Source organism: Oncorhynchus tshawytscha, linkage group LG29 (assembly GCF_018296145.1).
Source record: "Oncorhynchus tshawytscha isolate Ot180627B linkage group LG29, Otsh_v2.0, whole genome shotgun sequence".
Taxonomy (NCBI): Eukaryota; Metazoa; Chordata; class Actinopteri; order Salmoniformes; family Salmonidae; genus Oncorhynchus; species Oncorhynchus tshawytscha.
Genome location: NC_056457.1, coordinates 25765993 through 25783002, shown reverse-complemented (window position 1 = coordinate 25783002; position 17010 = coordinate 25765993). Strand labels below are relative to the sequence as shown.

Below are 17010 nucleotides of genomic sequence, written 5' to 3'. Positions count from 1 at the left end.
GGAAGAGGCACTGTCGTGTCCTCTTCACGACTATGCTGGTGTGTGTGGACCAGGTTAAGTCCTTAGTGATGTGGACACCAAGGAACTTGAAGCTCTGGACCCACTCCACTACTGTCCCAACGATGTGGATAGGGGCGTGCTCTCCCCTCTTTCTGCTGTAGTCCACTATCAGCTCCGTGGTCTTACTGACGTTGAAGGATGTTGTCATGGCACTATACTGCCAAGTCTCTGACCTCCTCCGTGGAGGCTGTCTCATCGCCGTCTGTGATTAGGCCTACCACAGTCGTGTCGTCAGCAAACTTGATGGTGGTGTTGGAGTCGTGCTTGGCCACGCAGTTGTGGATGAACAGTGAGTACAGGAGGAGACTAAGCACTCACCCTTGAGGTTCTCCCGTGTTGAGGGTGAGAGTGGTGGAGGTGTTGTTGCCTACTCTCACCACATGGGTAATTAGGTTCCCCTGGGAAACACTGACAAACACATTGGCTTCTACCCGGTCACAACTATACTGGCCTTTTCATTTCATTGTCATGCCAAACACCAACAATAGAATTAGAATAGCCTACTCATTCCATTTCTATGATTCTAACAGATCACAAAATATATACTAATATAATGCTATTTGGCTGTACCTACACCAAAACTCCAGTATCTATTCTTTATAGGTTGTTGTCCATTTTCTTTTTAAATAAGGAGACAATTTGTTTTCCATGACTGAATATTTATTTCCATGACTGATAAAAACTAATTCTCATGGCTCTCTCTTGTCCCTCTGCAGCAGACATATGGCGAGCAATATGTTTGGAACATCGAAACGCAATAAAATCACAGTATCAAATCGCAACACATAGAATTGCCACACATATAAATCGGCACCTTAATTAAGCAGGCCAAACACATCCCATTAATGAGAAAAACATCAGCATGGGCTAACCACAGAACCTTGTGGGATGCCAACAGCCCTGTGTGTGTGTGCCAATACTCGATGGGAGTACTCTCGTGAATGACAAGGACGGGTTTTTGCTCCAGCCAAAATCAGTTACACACAACACACCTATCCTAGATGACTCTTACCTCCGTTATCTGTCCTCTTGAGGGCACCATCTTTGTGGGGGCACAGCTCACACCTCTGCAGAGAAAGGAGACAGGAGGGAGACATGGACCTTTTGCAAAACTCTTTACCATACAATTACACACAAAAGATATACAGTACCTTCAGAAAGTATTCATACCCCTTGACAATTACCACATTTGGTTGTGTTATAGGCTAATTGGAATAAATAAAACAAATTCTCACCCATCTACACACAATACCCTATAATGACAAAGTGTCTCCATTCTCTAGTTCAGGTCCCCCCCTCACCCATCTACACACAAAGCGAAAACATGTTTTTAGAAAAAAAATGTAAGTCAGTACATGTTATCACCACCTTTGGTAGCAATTATAGCTGAGAGTCTTTCAGGGTAAGTCTCGAAGACCTTTCCACAACTGGATTGTACAACATTTGCCCATTATTATTTTCAAAATTCTTCAAGCTCTGTCAAATTGGCTGTTGATCATTGCTAGACAACTATTTTCAGGTCTTGCCATAGATTTTCAAGTACACGTTTCATGAGCTAAAATAAAAGACTGCAGAATTTTACCATATGCACAAAAAGCTTCTCAAATGTTGTTTACATCCCTGTTAGTGAGGATTTCTCCTTTACCAACATAATCCATCCACCTAACAGGTGTGGCATACCAACAAGCTGATTAAACAGCATGATCATTACATAGGTGCACCTTGCGCCAGGGACAATAAAAGGCCACTCTATAATGTGCAGTTTTGTCACACAACCCAATGCCACAGGTGTTTAAAGTTTTGAGGAAGAGTGCAATTGACATGCTGACTGCAGGAATGTCCACCAGAGCTGTTGCCAGAGAATTTAAATGTTAATTTCTCTACCATAAGCAGCCTCCAACATCGTTTTACAGAATTTTGCAGTACGTCCAACCGGCCTCACAACTGCAGACCATGTGTAATCACGTCAGCCCAGGACCTTCACATCCAAATCAAATCAAATCAATCAAATCAAATCAAATCTTATTTGTCACATACACATGGTTAGCAGATGTTAATGCGAGTGTAGCGAAATGCTTGTGCTTCTAGTTCCGACAATGCAGTAATAACCAACAAGTAATCTAACTAACAATTCCAAAACTACTGTCTTATACACAATGTAAGGGGATAAAGAATATGTACATAAGGATATATGAATGAGTGATGGTACAGAGCAGCATAGGCAAGATACAGTAGATGGTATCGAGTACATTATATACATATGAGATGAGTATGTAAACAAAGTGGCATAGTTAAAGTGGCTAGTGATACATGTATTACATAAGGATGCAGTCGATGATATAGAGTACAGTATATACGTATGCATATGAGATGAATAATGTAGGGTAAGTAACATTATATAAGGTAGCATTGTTTAAAGTGGCTAGTGATATATTTACATAATTTCCCATCAATTCCCATTATTAAAGTGGCTGGAGTTGAGTCAGTGTCAGTGTGTTGGCAGCAGCCACTCAATGTTAGTGGTGGCTGTTTAACAGTCTGATGGCCTTGAGATAGAAGCTGTTTTTCAGTCTCTCGGTCCCAGCTTTGATGCACCTGTACTGACCTCGCCTTCTGGATGATAGCGGGGTGAACAGGCAGTGGCTCGGGTGGTTGATGTCCTTGATGATCTTTATGGCCTTCCTGTAACATCGGGTGGTGTAGGTGTCCTGGAGGGCAGGTAGTTTGCCCCCGGTGATGCGTTGTGCAGACCTCACTACCCTCTGGAGAGCCTTAGGGTTGTGGGCGGAGCAGTTGCCGTACCAGGCGGTGATACAGCCCGTCAGGATGCTCTCGATTGTGCATCTGTAGAAGTTTGTGAGTGCTTTTGGTGACAAGCCGAATTTCTTCAGCCTCCTGAGGTTGAAGAGGCGCTGCTGCGCCTTCTTCACGATGCTGTCTGTGTGAGTGGACCAATTCAGTTTGTCTGTGATGAGTATGCCGAGGAACTTAAAACTTGCTACCCTCTCCACTACTGTTCCAACGATGTGGATAGGGGGGTGTTCCCTCTGCTGTTTCCTGAAGTCCACAATCATCCCCTTAGTTTTGTTGACGTTGATTGTGAGGTTATTTTCCTGACACCACACTCCGAGGGCCCTCACCTCCTCCCTGTAGGCCGTCTCGTCGTTGTTGGTAATCAAGCCTACCAATCCAGCTTCTTCACCTGCGGTATCGTGAGACCAGCTACCCAGACAGCTGACAAAACTGTGGGTTTGCACAACCAAAGAATTCCTGTACAACCTGTCAGAAACCGTCTCAAGGAATCTCATCTGGGTGCGTGCTGTCCTCACCGGGGTCTTGACTGGACTGCAGTTCGTAGTCTTAACTGACTTCAGTGGGCAAATGCTTACCTTCGATGGCCACTGGCATGCTGGAGAAGTGGGCACTTCACGGATGAATCCCGGTTTCAACTGTACTGGGCAGATGGCAGACAGCGTGTATGGCGTCGTGTGGGAGAGCGATTTGCTGATGAGTGCCCCATGGTGGCTGTGGGGTTATGGTACGGGCAGGCATAAGCTACGGATAACGAACACAACTGCATTTCATTGATGTCAATTTGAATGCAGAGACAAACCATGACAAGATCCTGAGGGCCATTGTGATCCTGAGGGCCTCGTGTTTCAGCATGATAATGCACAGCCCCATGTCGCAAGAATCTGTACACAATTCCTGTAAACTGAAAATGTCCATGACCTGCCTACTCACCAGACATGTCACCTATTGAGCACGTTTGGGATGCTATGGATCGACACGTACAACAGTGTGTTCCAGTTTCTGCCAATATCCAGCAACTTTGCACAGCCATTGATGAGGAGTGGGACATTCCACAGGCCACAATCAACAGCCTGATCAACTCTATGTGAAGGAGATGTGTCGCGCTGCATGAGGCAAATGCTGGTCAGTATCTGTTACCAACAGATGCATATCTGTATTCCCAGTCATGTGAAATCCATAGATTAGGGCCTAATGAATTTATTTCAGTTGACTGATTTCCTTATATGAACTGTAACTCAGTAAAATCTTTGAAATTGTTGCATGTTGCGTTTATATTTTTGTACAGTCAAAACTGTAACTCGGCCACTCAGGACTTTTTAGATTTGTTTTACCAATGACCTGCCACTAGCATTAAACAAAGCATGTGTGTCCATGTATGCTGAGGATTCAAACATATACGCATTAGCAAACCACTGCTAATGAAGTCACTGAAACCCTTAAAGAGTTGCAGTCTGTTTTGGAATGGATGGCCAGTAACAAACTGCTCCTGAACATCTCTAAAACTAAGAGCATTGTATTTGGTCCTAATCATTCCCTAAGTTCTAGACCTAAGTTCTAGACCTAACGAATGGTGTGGCTTTCGCACAAGTTGAGGAGACTAAATTACTTAGTGTTAGCTTAGACTGTAAACGGTCAGGGTCAAAATATATATTCAATGGTTGTAAAGACACACAGACACACACCCCACCAGATATGCCACCAGGGGTGTTTTCACAGTGCCCAGGTCCAGAACAAATTCAAGTAAGCATACATCATTATACAGAGACATGAGTGCATGGAACTCCCATCTTATATAGTGCAAGTGCACATGGTTTCAAACATGTTATTTTTTATTGAACCTTTATTTCACTAGGTAAGTCAGTTAAGAACAAATTCTTATTGACAATGACGGCCTCCCCCGACCAAACCCTAATGATGCCGGGTCAATTATGTGTCGCCCTTTGGGACTCCCAATCATGGCCGGTTGTGATACAGCCTGGAATCGAACCAGGGTCTGTAGTGACGCCTCTAGCACTGAGATGCAGTGCCTTTGACTGCTGCGCCACTCGGGAGCCCCAACACCTTACGGCACAACGCCTCTCCCCCATGTGACCTACTTCGTTGTGAGTATGTATCGTCAGGTATGTGTAACTGATCGATGCAGATATGCGTTCACACACACACACACACACACACACACACACACACACACACACACACACACACACACACACACACACAAAAAACATGTAGTATGTAAAGTGTAAAGTATCGAACCTGTAGTGTGTTTTTCGTTATGTGTCGGACACCAGTCAGACTAACTGTTGCCATTGGGGCGGCAGGGTAGCCTAGTGGTTAGAGCGTTGAACTAGTAACCGAAAGGTTGCAAGTTCGAATCCCTGAGCTGACAAGGTACAAATCTGTCGTTCTGCCCCTGAACAGGCAGTTAACCCACTGTTCCTAGGCCGTCATTGAAAATAAGAATTTGTTCTTAACTGACTTGCCTAGTAAAATAAAGAAAACATTTCAAATTAAATTGGCATCGGCTAATGTCGTTCTTAATAGATCTAATTACTGCATGGTTGCAAACAGTATTTTGGAATATTTGTATTCTGTACAGGTTTCCTTCTTTACACTCTGTCAATTAGGTTAGTACTGTGGAGTAACTACAATGTTGTTCATCCATCCTCAGTTCTCATATCACAGCCATTAAAGCCATTCAAGTCCCCATTGGCCTCCCTGTGGGGTACAGAGATGAGGCAGTCATTCAAAAATCATGCAATAAACACTTATTGCACACAGAGTGAGTCCATGCAACTTATTATGGGACTTGTTAATTAAGGACTTTTTAATACTTATTGACTCAAGACATTTCACCTTTTTATTAATTTGTACAAATTTAAAAATATATATACTTCCACTTTGACATTATGGAGTATTGTGTGTGTAGGCCAGTGACAAACAATATACATTTAATCTATTTTAAATGCAGACTAACAACAAAATCTGAAAAAAGTCAAGGGGCGTGAATACCTTCTTAAGGCTCTACATACTATAGATACACACACACGTACCCTACTCCCTTTCTCTCATACACACCCGGTATTTTCAGTAATCACTGATCCAACACTATCAAATAGGTGTAAGTGGGCTTCGATGCCATAGCTCCCACATCCAGCTCTGTCATACTGTGTGGTTACTACTATGAGGAAGGGAGAGCCTAGTTCACCCCAACCTCTCCTAAAACACAAAGCCACTATCTGCTGCCCAAGACGGTTTCCCTTTCCCATGCGTGATAGAGCGAGTGTGTTGTGTGTGTATGCCTCCAGTCCTGCCCATTTCACACCAGCTACTCCCACAGGATGCCCACCATCCCTCAGAAGAAAAAAGAAAATCCTCTTCCTGACAATTTTTGTCCACACAATATCACAAGCGAGTATGACCGCACTGTTTAACTGTTTCTACTGCCAGGCTGAGGAAAGTACAGGCAGGGATGCTGTTGTTTTCCCTATGAGAAATATACTGTGGGCTTCTTAAGCATGTCTGATGCTGCCATGGCTGGCTGGCTCTGTCAGATCTTGCCACAATGTAACATTTTACACTGTAATATCCAATTTACAACTTGTTTTGGATCCTTTAATATAAGCACTGTACGGTACTGTTTGCTACCAGGTAGTTGCCAATTGTGTTGAATTCTTTGAAGTAAGTAGCAGATAGTAATAACACAATTTCCTATAAAGTACCGGCTAAATATTAGCGGAAACTGTAGTATAAAACATATTGCTGAGAATACGGTGTTGATACTCTATTGGTCAGACTCACCACTCTGGCTGCTCTCTCCTGAGATTCACACTTCCTGCAGAACCAGGGTCCAGTGGGCACCTGCACGATGCCATAGCATGCTGCAGAGAGGACAACACTGGGTTAATACCACACACCACGATGCCATAGCAGCACGCTGCAGAGAGGACAACACTGGGTTAATACCACACACCACGATGCCATAGCATGCTGCAGAGAGGACAACACTGGGTTAATACCACACACCACGATGCCATAGCAGCACGCTGCAGAGAGGACAACACTGGGTTAATACCACACACCACGATGCCATAGCAGCACTCTGCAGAGAGGACAACACTGGGTTAATACCACAGCAGCACGCTGCAGAGAGGACAACACGGGGTTAATACCACACACCACGATGCCATAGCAGCACGCTGCAGAGAGGACAACACTGGGTTAATACCACACACCACGATGCCATAGCAGCACTCTGCAGAGAGGACAACACTGGGTTAATACCACGACGCCATAGCAGCACGCTGCAGAGAGGACAACACTGGGTTAATACCACAGCAGCACGCTGCAGAGAGGACAACACTGGGTTAATACCACGATGCCATAGCAGCACGCTGCAGAGAGGACAACACTGGGTTAATACCACAATGCCATAGCAGCACGCTGCAGAGAGGACAACACTGGGTTAATACCACGATGCCATAGCACGCTGCAGAGAGGACAACACTGGGTTAATACCACAATGCCAAAGCAGCACGCTGCAGAGAGGACAACACTGGGTTAATACCACGATGCCATAGCACGCTGCAGAGAGGACAACACTGGGTTAATACCACAATGCCATAGCAGCACGCTGCAGAGAGGACAACACTGGGTTAATACCACAGACCACGATGCCATAGCAGCACACTGTAGAGAGGACAACACTGGGTTAATACCACGATGCCATAGCAGCACTCTGCAGAGAGCACAACACTGGGTTAATACCACACACCACGATGCCATAGCAGCACGCTGCAGAGAGGACAACACTGGGTTAATACCACACACCACGATGCCATAGCAGCACGCTGCAGAGAGGACAACACTGGGTTAATACCACGACACCATAGCAGCACGCTGCAGAGAGGACAACACTGGGTTAATACCACGATGCCATAGCAGCACGCTGCAGAGAGGACAACACTGGGTTAATACCACAATGCCATAGCAGCACGCTGCAGAGAGGACAACACTGGGTTAATACCACGATGCCATAGCAGCACGCTGCAGAGAGGACAACACTGGGTTAATACCACGATGCCATAGCACGCTACAGAGAGGACAACACTGGGTTAATACCACGATGCCATAGCACGCTACAGAGAGGACAACACTGGGTTAATACCACAATGCCATAGCAGCACGCTGCAGAGAGGACAACACTGGGTTAATACCAAGATGCCATAGCAGCACGCTGCAGAGAGGACAACACTGGGTTAATACCACACACCACGACACCATAGCAGCACGCTGCAGAGAGGACAACACTGGGTTAATACCACACACCACGATGCCATAGCAGCACGCTGCAGAGAGGACAACACTGGGTTAATACCACACACCACGACACCATAGCAGCACGCTGCAGAGAGGACAACACTGGGTTAATACCACAGCAGCACGCTGCAGAGAGGACAACACTGGGTTAATACCACACACCACGACACCATAGCAGCACGCTGCAGAGAGGACAACACTGGGTTAATACCACGATGCCATAGCAGCACGCTGCAGAGAGGACAACACTGGGTTAATACCACACACCACGATGCCATAGCAGCATGCTGCAGAGAGGACAACACTGGGTTAATACCACACACCACGATGCCATAGCAGCACGCTGCAGAGAGGACAACACTGGGTTAATACCACGATGCCATAGCAGCACGCTGCAGAGAGGACAACACTGGGTTAATACCACGATGCCATAGCAGCACGCTGCAGAGAGCACAACACTGGGTTAATACCACGACGCCATAGCAGCACGCTGCAGAGAGGACAACACTGGGTCAATACCACACACCACGATGCCATAGCAGCACGCTGCAGAGGACAACACTGGGTCAATACCACACACCACGATGCCATAGCAGCACGCTGCAGAGAGGACAACACTGGGTTAATACCACACACCACGATGCCATAGCAGCACGCTGCAGAGAGGACAACACTGGGTTAATACCACACACCATGATGCCATAGCAGCACGCTGCAGAGAGGACAACACGGGGTTAATAAAGGCAGGGATGCAAACTGGTGAGGGTCCCAACAATATGTGCACGGAAAAACACAAAACAACAGTATAAACTGCAGGAAAAAGTGCCTATTTTCAGAGTGCGGTTGTCACATAACCAACATTCTGCTAACGGCATGACACCAGGCCAAGTATCACCAGACCGAGCGGTATCACCACGATACCGAGTAACACCACAATACAGACTATCACCGCGATACCGAGTAACACCGCGGTACAGAGTAACACCGCGGTACAGAGTAACACCGCGATACAGAGTAACACCGCGGTACAGACTATCACCGCGGTACAGACTATCACCGCGATACAGAGTAACACCACGATACCACTGGGTTTAGTCTAACTTCTATACAGTGCCCTCAGAAAGTATTCAAACCCCTTGAATTATTCCACCTTGCTGTGTTACAGCCTGAATAAAAAATGGATTCAATTGATGTTATTTCTCACCCATCTACACACAATACCTCATAATTAAAAAGTTAAAACATATTAGAACATTTTGCTAATTTATTGAAAATGAAATACATAAATATCTCATTTACATAAGTATTCACACCCCTGAGTCAATACATGTTTGAATCCCCTTTGGCAACAATTAACTTTGCACATCTGGCCAACCTGGATTGTATACTATTCGTACATTATTCTTCCCGAAATGTCCTTAAGCTCTGTCAAGTTGATTGTTGATCATTGCTAGACAGCCATTTTCAAGTCTTGCCATAGATATTCAAGCCAATTTAAGTCAAAACCGTAACTAGGCCACTCTGAACATTCAACGTTGTCTTGGTAAGCAACTCTAGATTTGATTTGATTTGATTTATCTGGCCTTATGTTTTAGGTTATTGTCCTGCTGTCCTGCTGAAAGGTAATTGCCCTGCTGAAAGGTGAAAGGTAATTGTCCTGCTGAAAGACACTCTTTCAGTGTCTGTTGGAAAGCAGACTAAACCAGGATTTCCTCTAGGATTTTGCCTGTGCTTCGCTCTAGATTCTGTTTTTTTTATCCTAAAAAAACTCCCCAGTCCTTGCCAATGACAAGCATACCCATAACATGATGCAGCTACCACCATGCTTGAAAATATGGAGAGTGGTACTCAGTGATGTGTTGTGATGGATTTGCCCCAAACATAACACTTGTATTCAGGATATTGAAGTTATTTCTTTGACCATTTTTTTGCAGTTTTACTTTACTGCCTTTTTGCAAACAGGATCCATGTTTTGGAATAAAAAAAAATATCTGTATAGGCTTCCTTTTTCTCAATCTGTCATTTAGGTTATTGTGGAGTAACTACAATGTTGTTGATCCATCCTCATGTTCTCTCATATTACAGCCATTAAACTATGCAACTGTTTTAAAGTCAACATTGGCTTTATGGTGAAAGCTGAAACGTGAGCGGTTTCCTTCCTCTCCGGCAACTGAGTTAGGAAATATGCCTAACTCATCTTTGTGGTGACTGGGTGTATTGATACATCATCCAAAGTGTAATTAATAACTTCACCATGCTCAAAGGGACATTCAATGTCTGAGATTTTTAAAATATATATCTATATAAAAAAAATATTTTTTTCTACTTTTTTTTCTTTCATTTTTTACCCATCTACCAACAGGTGCCCTTCTTTGCAAGGCATTGGAAAAGCTCCCTGGCCTTTGGTTGAATCTGTGTTTGAATTCACTGCTGGACTGAGGGACCTTACAGATCATTGTGTTTGCATTTTACATTTACATTTTAGTCGTTAAGCACAGGCTCTTATGCAGAGCGACTTACATTTTCATACTTTTTCATACTGGTTCAACGTGGGAATCGAACACACAACCCTGGTCACGCGGGGTATTTGTGGGGTACAGAGATGAGTTAATCATTAAGAAAAATTATGTTAGGGCCTCCCGAGTGGCGCAGCGGTCTAAGGCACTGCATCGCAGTGCTGTGTCGCAGCCGGCCGCGACGAGAGACCCATGAGGAGGCGCACAATTGGCCCAGCGTTATCCGGGTTAGGGGAGGGTTTCGCCGGCCGGGTTGTCCTTGTCCCGTCGCACTCTAGCAACTCCTGTGGCGGGCCAGGCCCAACGCACGCTGACACGGTCATCAAGTATACAGTGTTTCCTCCGACACATTAGTGCGGCTGGCTTCTGGGTTAAGCAAGAAGTGTAAAGAAGCAGCGTAACCTGGCGGGGTTGTGTTTGAGGATGCATGGCGCTCGACCGTCGCCTCTCCCGTCCGTATGGTAGTTGCAGAGATGGGACAAGACTACCTACCAATTAGATATCATGAAAAAGGGGTATAAAAAAATATATATACATATGGGTACCATATATGGGTAGAACGTATTTAGGCTTACCATAACAAAGGGGTTGAATACTTATTGACTCAAGACATTTCAGCTTCTCATTTTTAATGAATATGTAAACATTTTGAAATCCATATTTCCTCTTTGACATTATGGAGTATTGAGTGTAGGCCAGTGATACAATCTATTTAATCCATGTTAAATTCAGGCTGTAACAGAACAAAATATGGTAAAAGTCAAGGGGTGGGGTGAATACTTTCTGCACAACCCCCCAAAAAAAAAAAAAAAAGTCCCTGATAGTCACATCTCTACTCAATACAACACATTGAATTTAACATCACACTTTCTACTGTATAATAGAAAAGGCTACTGCAGAAAAGATCTGACTTGCTCATATCAAAAGGCCTACCTGTGATTGGGCAGGAGGAATATTTAACGCATAATGATCTGCATGTTCATTGTAGCAGTAAGGGCCTATATGAAACCATCTTTAACCTACTCTTCAGATAGCCTACAGACTCTCCCTTCCTCACACTCTTGCTCACTAACTTATTCCCTCTTCCACACACACAGCGCTCCCAGAAGTTAGGCACCAAACAAAAATGTAAGGATCGCCAGAAAAGGGCATTCAGTTTTTATTCAGGTTTAGCTTAGAATTACATTGATTAGGCATATGCATCCAAACTTTGGAGCATCTCTTTGAATTGGCTTTCTCCCATTGCATAGCCAAGGTACCATGTTGTTAGCTAGCAAGCCAGCCAGGTAACATGACTAAACTAAACAAGGTTAGTTTGTTATAGAACCAAAAACTCACAGCCCAAGACATGGTTTATACAATTAAATAAAAATATATATTCGCACTTCTCTTTTATAACTCAATGGGTGATCGTTATTTTACATATCTTCATGGTTTATCTGGATTACCTATTTCAAGATCAAAACAGGGAATAGTGTAAATGGTGCCAGATCTGGCTGACACCTCCAGAGGTGGACATTGATGAATTGTGTCCTGGTAGGCCGTGCAACAACGGTAAATCACTTGACATAACATGGACGTGTTTAATAAAGACATGTTATAGGCAGGAAACACGTATTTTTTAATGGCATGGTAATAGATGAACGTGTCTGATAAAAAAAAACTCTTTGCTTTCTGTTTCTAAACATTTTGCCACAGACTGCCAATGTACCAGCCCGGTGCCCTACTGAACATAACCCAGGTGTAGCCTATACACCAAGCTCAAGGGAGTATTTCCCCTATATGCACTAAATCATGGTCACTACTGAGTGTGCGAGTCTGAACATGCTGCACTCCAGATATCTCTGCTGTCCTCTCAGATTATCTCACATCTGACTGACTCACGTAATCCACTTTAATGAACAGAGATAATCCACTGACGATAAAAAGGGTATTGTTATGCTGTCTATTGTTGAGGACAGAGGGGTCAGTGATTGTTACAACGGCGTCAGTGTGTTGATTAGCTATTGATTCATTCACACGTAAACCATATAGGCTGTGTTTAATAACATGTACAAATAGGTGTGTTTAGTTTGTGTGTGTTTTGGGGCGGCAGGGTAGCCTAGTGGTTAGAGCGTTGGACTAGTAACCGAAAGGTTGAAAAATCGAATCCCCGAGCTGACAAGGTAAAAATCTGTCGTACTGCATTTGAACAAGGCTTTTAAACCACTGTTCCTGGACCGTCATTGAAAATAAGAACTTGTTCTTAACTGACTTGCCTGGTTAAATAAAGGAAAAATAAAAATAAATGTAATTTTGTCTGTAGTGTCCTTTTCGTTATGTGTTGGACCCCAGGAAGACTGACTAGCTGTTGCTAGCTAATGGGGATCCCAATCAGATCTAAATACGTGTATGAAGACATACACTGCTCAAAAAAATAAAGGGAACACCAAAATAACACATCCTAGATCTGAATGAATGAAATATTCTTATTAAATACTTTTTTCTTTACATAGTTGAATGTGCTGACAATAAAATCACACAAACATTATCAATGGAAATCAAATTTATCAACCCATGGAGGTCTGGATTTGGAGTCACACTCAAAATTAAAGTGGAAAACCACACTGCAGGCTGATCCAACTTTAATGTAATGTCCTTAAAACAAGTCAAAATGAGGCTCAGTAGTGTGTGTGGCCTCCACATGCCTGTATGACCTCCCTACAAAACCTGGGCATGCTCCTGATGAGGTGGCGGATGGTCTCCTGAGGGATCTCCTCCCAGACCTGGACTAAAGCATCTGCCAACTCCTGGACAGTCTGTGGTGCAACGCGGCGTTGGTGGATGGAGCGAGACATGATGTCCGAGATGTGCTCAATTGGATTCAGGTCTGGGGAACGGGCGGGCCAGTCCATAGCAACAATGCCTTCCTCTTGCAGGAACTGCTGACACACTCCAGCCACATGAGGTATAGCATTGTCTTGCATTAGGAGGAACCCAGGGCCAACCGCACCAGCATATGGTCTCACAAGGGGTCTGAGGACCTCATCTCGGTACCTAATGGCAGTCAGGCTACCTCTGGCGAGCACACGGAGGGCTGTGCGGCCCCCCCAAAGAAATGCCACCCCACACCATGACTGACCCACCGCCAAACCGGTCATGCTGGAGGATGTTGCAGACAGCAGAACGTTCTCCACGGCGTCTCCAGACTGTCACATGCTCAGTGTGAACCTGCTTTCATCTGTGAAGAGCACAGGACACCAGTGGCGAATTTGCCAATCTTGATGTTCTCTGGCAAGGGCTTTGCAGGGCTCTGGAAGTGCTCCTCCTGCTCCTCCTTGCACAAAGGCGGAGATAGCGGTCCTGCTACTGGGTTGTTGCCCTCCTACGGCCTCCTGCACGTCTCCTGATGTACTGGCCTGTCTACTGGTAGCGCCTCCATGCTCTGGACACTACGCTGACAGACACAGCAAACCTTCTTGCCACAGCTCGCATTGATGTTCCATCCTGGATGAGCAGCACTACCTGAGCCACTTGTGTGGGTTGTAGACTCCGTCTCATGCTACCACTAGAGTGAAAGCACCGCCAGCATTCAAAAGTGACCAAAGCATCAGCCAGGAAGCATTGCCTAAAATTTCCACCTGTTGTCTATTCCATTTGCACAACAGCATGTGAAATTTATTGTCAATCAGTGTTGCTTCCTAAGTGGACAGTTTGATTTCACAGAAGTGTGATTGACTTGGAGTTACATTGTGTTGTTTAAGTGTTCCCTTTATTTTTTTGAGCAGTGTATATTCAATCACATGACAATGATCAACAATAAAAATACAATTACTAGGCAGTTTTTCTGTCTCACAAAGCCAAAATCACAAATATTGACTGTGTCGACTGGATACCTAGTTCTGATTTTGACTTTGTCAACAGAATCTGAGTGACGTTGACACTGTTGTTTGGGTCAGTGTGTTGCAGACAAACTTGGTGCACAGGTTCAGTCTGTCAAACTCAGTAGCTAGCTAACAATATTTGGACAACATACTATAGCTAGCTAACTACTTCACCGCTTGGTTTACAGAACGTATCTAGCAATACATTGGGAAAATAATGTGATTTGCTTGCAGGATATCATAACGGATAAAAACGTTAGCTAGTGTGGTAAGACAAATTAAGTAACACGTTAACGTTAGCTAGCTAGCTAGTTTGAGCTATGCAATGCCATTTTAACGAATTGTATAGCCAGGCTACACAGCCAATGTTGACAACTACAAAAATCCTTCCTGGCAGATTGTAACGGGCTAACGTTCATGTGATGGCCCATTAGCCTTACAGGGTAGGTAACGTTACGGTTTGGCGTAGCAGAATTTTCGACCAATCTGAACTTGGCAATACTGTACTATCTTCGTTCTCGATTTGACCAAACATGTATCAAACAGTACATATCCGTAACGGTTAATGGAGCATCACATTAGCCGGTTACAAGCTGCTAGCTATAAAAATACTATCCATCTAGCTAGTTAACGTTAGTTAGCTAGTTACCTTCGCCAACTTCATACCTACTAGATAGTTAGGATAACTGGCTAGGTAGGTCAGGACAAACGCGCAAACAGTCGATTGGATATAACTAGCTAACGTTACAGTAACTAGCTATAACCTTGCCTATTAGCTATTGTAGTCAGCAAAATGAGTTAGCTTAGCTAGCTAACGTTGCTAGCTAGCTTCCTGGCAGACCATCAACCGCGCTACCTAGCCTGAGCTACTTATCGGATGTTTGTCAAGCAAATTCCATGTTTAATGTTTTGGATTTTATCTGGTGTTTACCTTGATGGACTGCAACATTGCAGCCGTGACCGTCACAGTATACTAGAGGGTTTTCTGCCCAGCCTCTCTCGTCTGAGCACACGCAGCAACCTCCAATCATCTCCTTCATATTATTCGCCAAGAAGTCGTTGTCCGCTGCCAGGCACAGCTCGCCGGAGACCATTTACGGAGAAAGTGGACATACGAAGACAACAAAGATGCGCCGAAACCTTTGCAGAATATCCTCATCTACCCAGTGTGACAGCGCTTTAGGTCCCACTTTGTCGAAAGATCATGTTTTAGTCGTGTTTACATTCCGTTTTGACACCGTATTTTTTCCACTTAAAGAAGGCTACACACATCGCGAGCTAGATGAAGCGGCCCTTCGGGAAGTGGAAGTGCGTCAGCACGCACGGCGCGTGACAAGTCAGAACGGATGGATATGATTTGCTCAGAGAGTGTTGCCAATGTGCACGGCGCCATTTTGGTTCCACATGGCCTTCTAAAACGAAAGTGTTGTGAAGGAAACTGCTTGGAAACTTTGTAACAGTACAATGCGTGGTTGTTACAAATAACGATTGACTATTGGCAACATTGTATACATCAACATGAGGTATTTACAAATATTAATTAAGTTATTATAGCAAAAAACATGAATGAATATTACTCCATTGTTTATGCTGTTGTTGTCATCTGAGACTTTGTAAATAGCCTTTAGATGTATCCAAGGTCTATTTAAAGTCATATTTAGAAAACCTAGACATAATTTTGCTCTCAAAGAATATAATGTAATTTATTGCGCATTAGGACATTGTAACTATGGAAATAAATGCTATTTGCATATGAAAATGTCATGGTTCCCTACTCTATAGTAGCCTATGCACATCTGACAGTGTGCCTTTACATTAGGCCTAAATAAAACATAGACTTGTCTGTTTGTGCCACTGTCATTGGCCGCCAATGTATTTTCACTCTCTTTTTCCATTCTGTGTGTGTGTGTGTGTGTGTGTGTGTGTGTGTGTGTGTGTGTGTGTGTGTGTGTGTGTGTGTGTGTGTGTGTGTGTGTGTGTGTGTGTGTGTGTGTGTTGCAAAATGGAACAAGGAATAGGCCATGTGAGAGAGAAATGTGTGTGGAATTACTCTGGCTTTCAAACGAGTATTACTCTCAAACATTGCTGCTTGAATTTTCAGTTATAGAAAAACTTGGAAGGCTATATAAGCCTAGCTACATACACCATGAATGGAGCTGAAATAATCTATACTGAATTGTGTATGTTTATTTTACTTATTTATTTACTTGGTTTTTATTTCTCTTTCCTAACGCCTATGCCTATGACACTTGTGTTGTCTTTAATTCGTGAAACACTCAACAGTTAGATTATGAGCTAAAATAAATCCGAAATAACCTATTAACTGTTATTTTTAAAGAACACATCTGGGCCTATCAAATTAAGATTTGTTTTTGCAATTTTTACTTATAATAATGAACTCAATAAATTGCTTCCACTTTACACAATAAATGGAAACG

The 17010-nt window shown here is 43.9% G+C and overlaps 1 protein-coding gene across 1 annotated transcript in view; it reads right to left on the bottom strand.

The window, feature by feature from the left end:
- The window catches only part of LOC112227475 (MLLT10 histone lysine methyltransferase DOT1L cofactor), a 76828-nt gene extending 60767 nt beyond the window's left edge, over positions 1-16061 (bottom strand). Inside the window, exons 1-3 of the mRNA XM_042308915.1 lie at positions 15504-16061; positions 6676-6755; positions 1073-1127 (exon numbers count right to left, since the gene is read on the bottom strand). Coding sequence (XP_042164849.1) covers positions 1073-1127; positions 6676-6755; positions 15504-15666 — 298 coding nt within the window. The 5' untranslated portion in view covers positions 15667-16061. The remainder of the gene's footprint in view (positions 1-1072; positions 1128-6675; positions 6756-15503) is intronic.
- Positions 16062-17010: the final 949 nt, after the last annotated feature.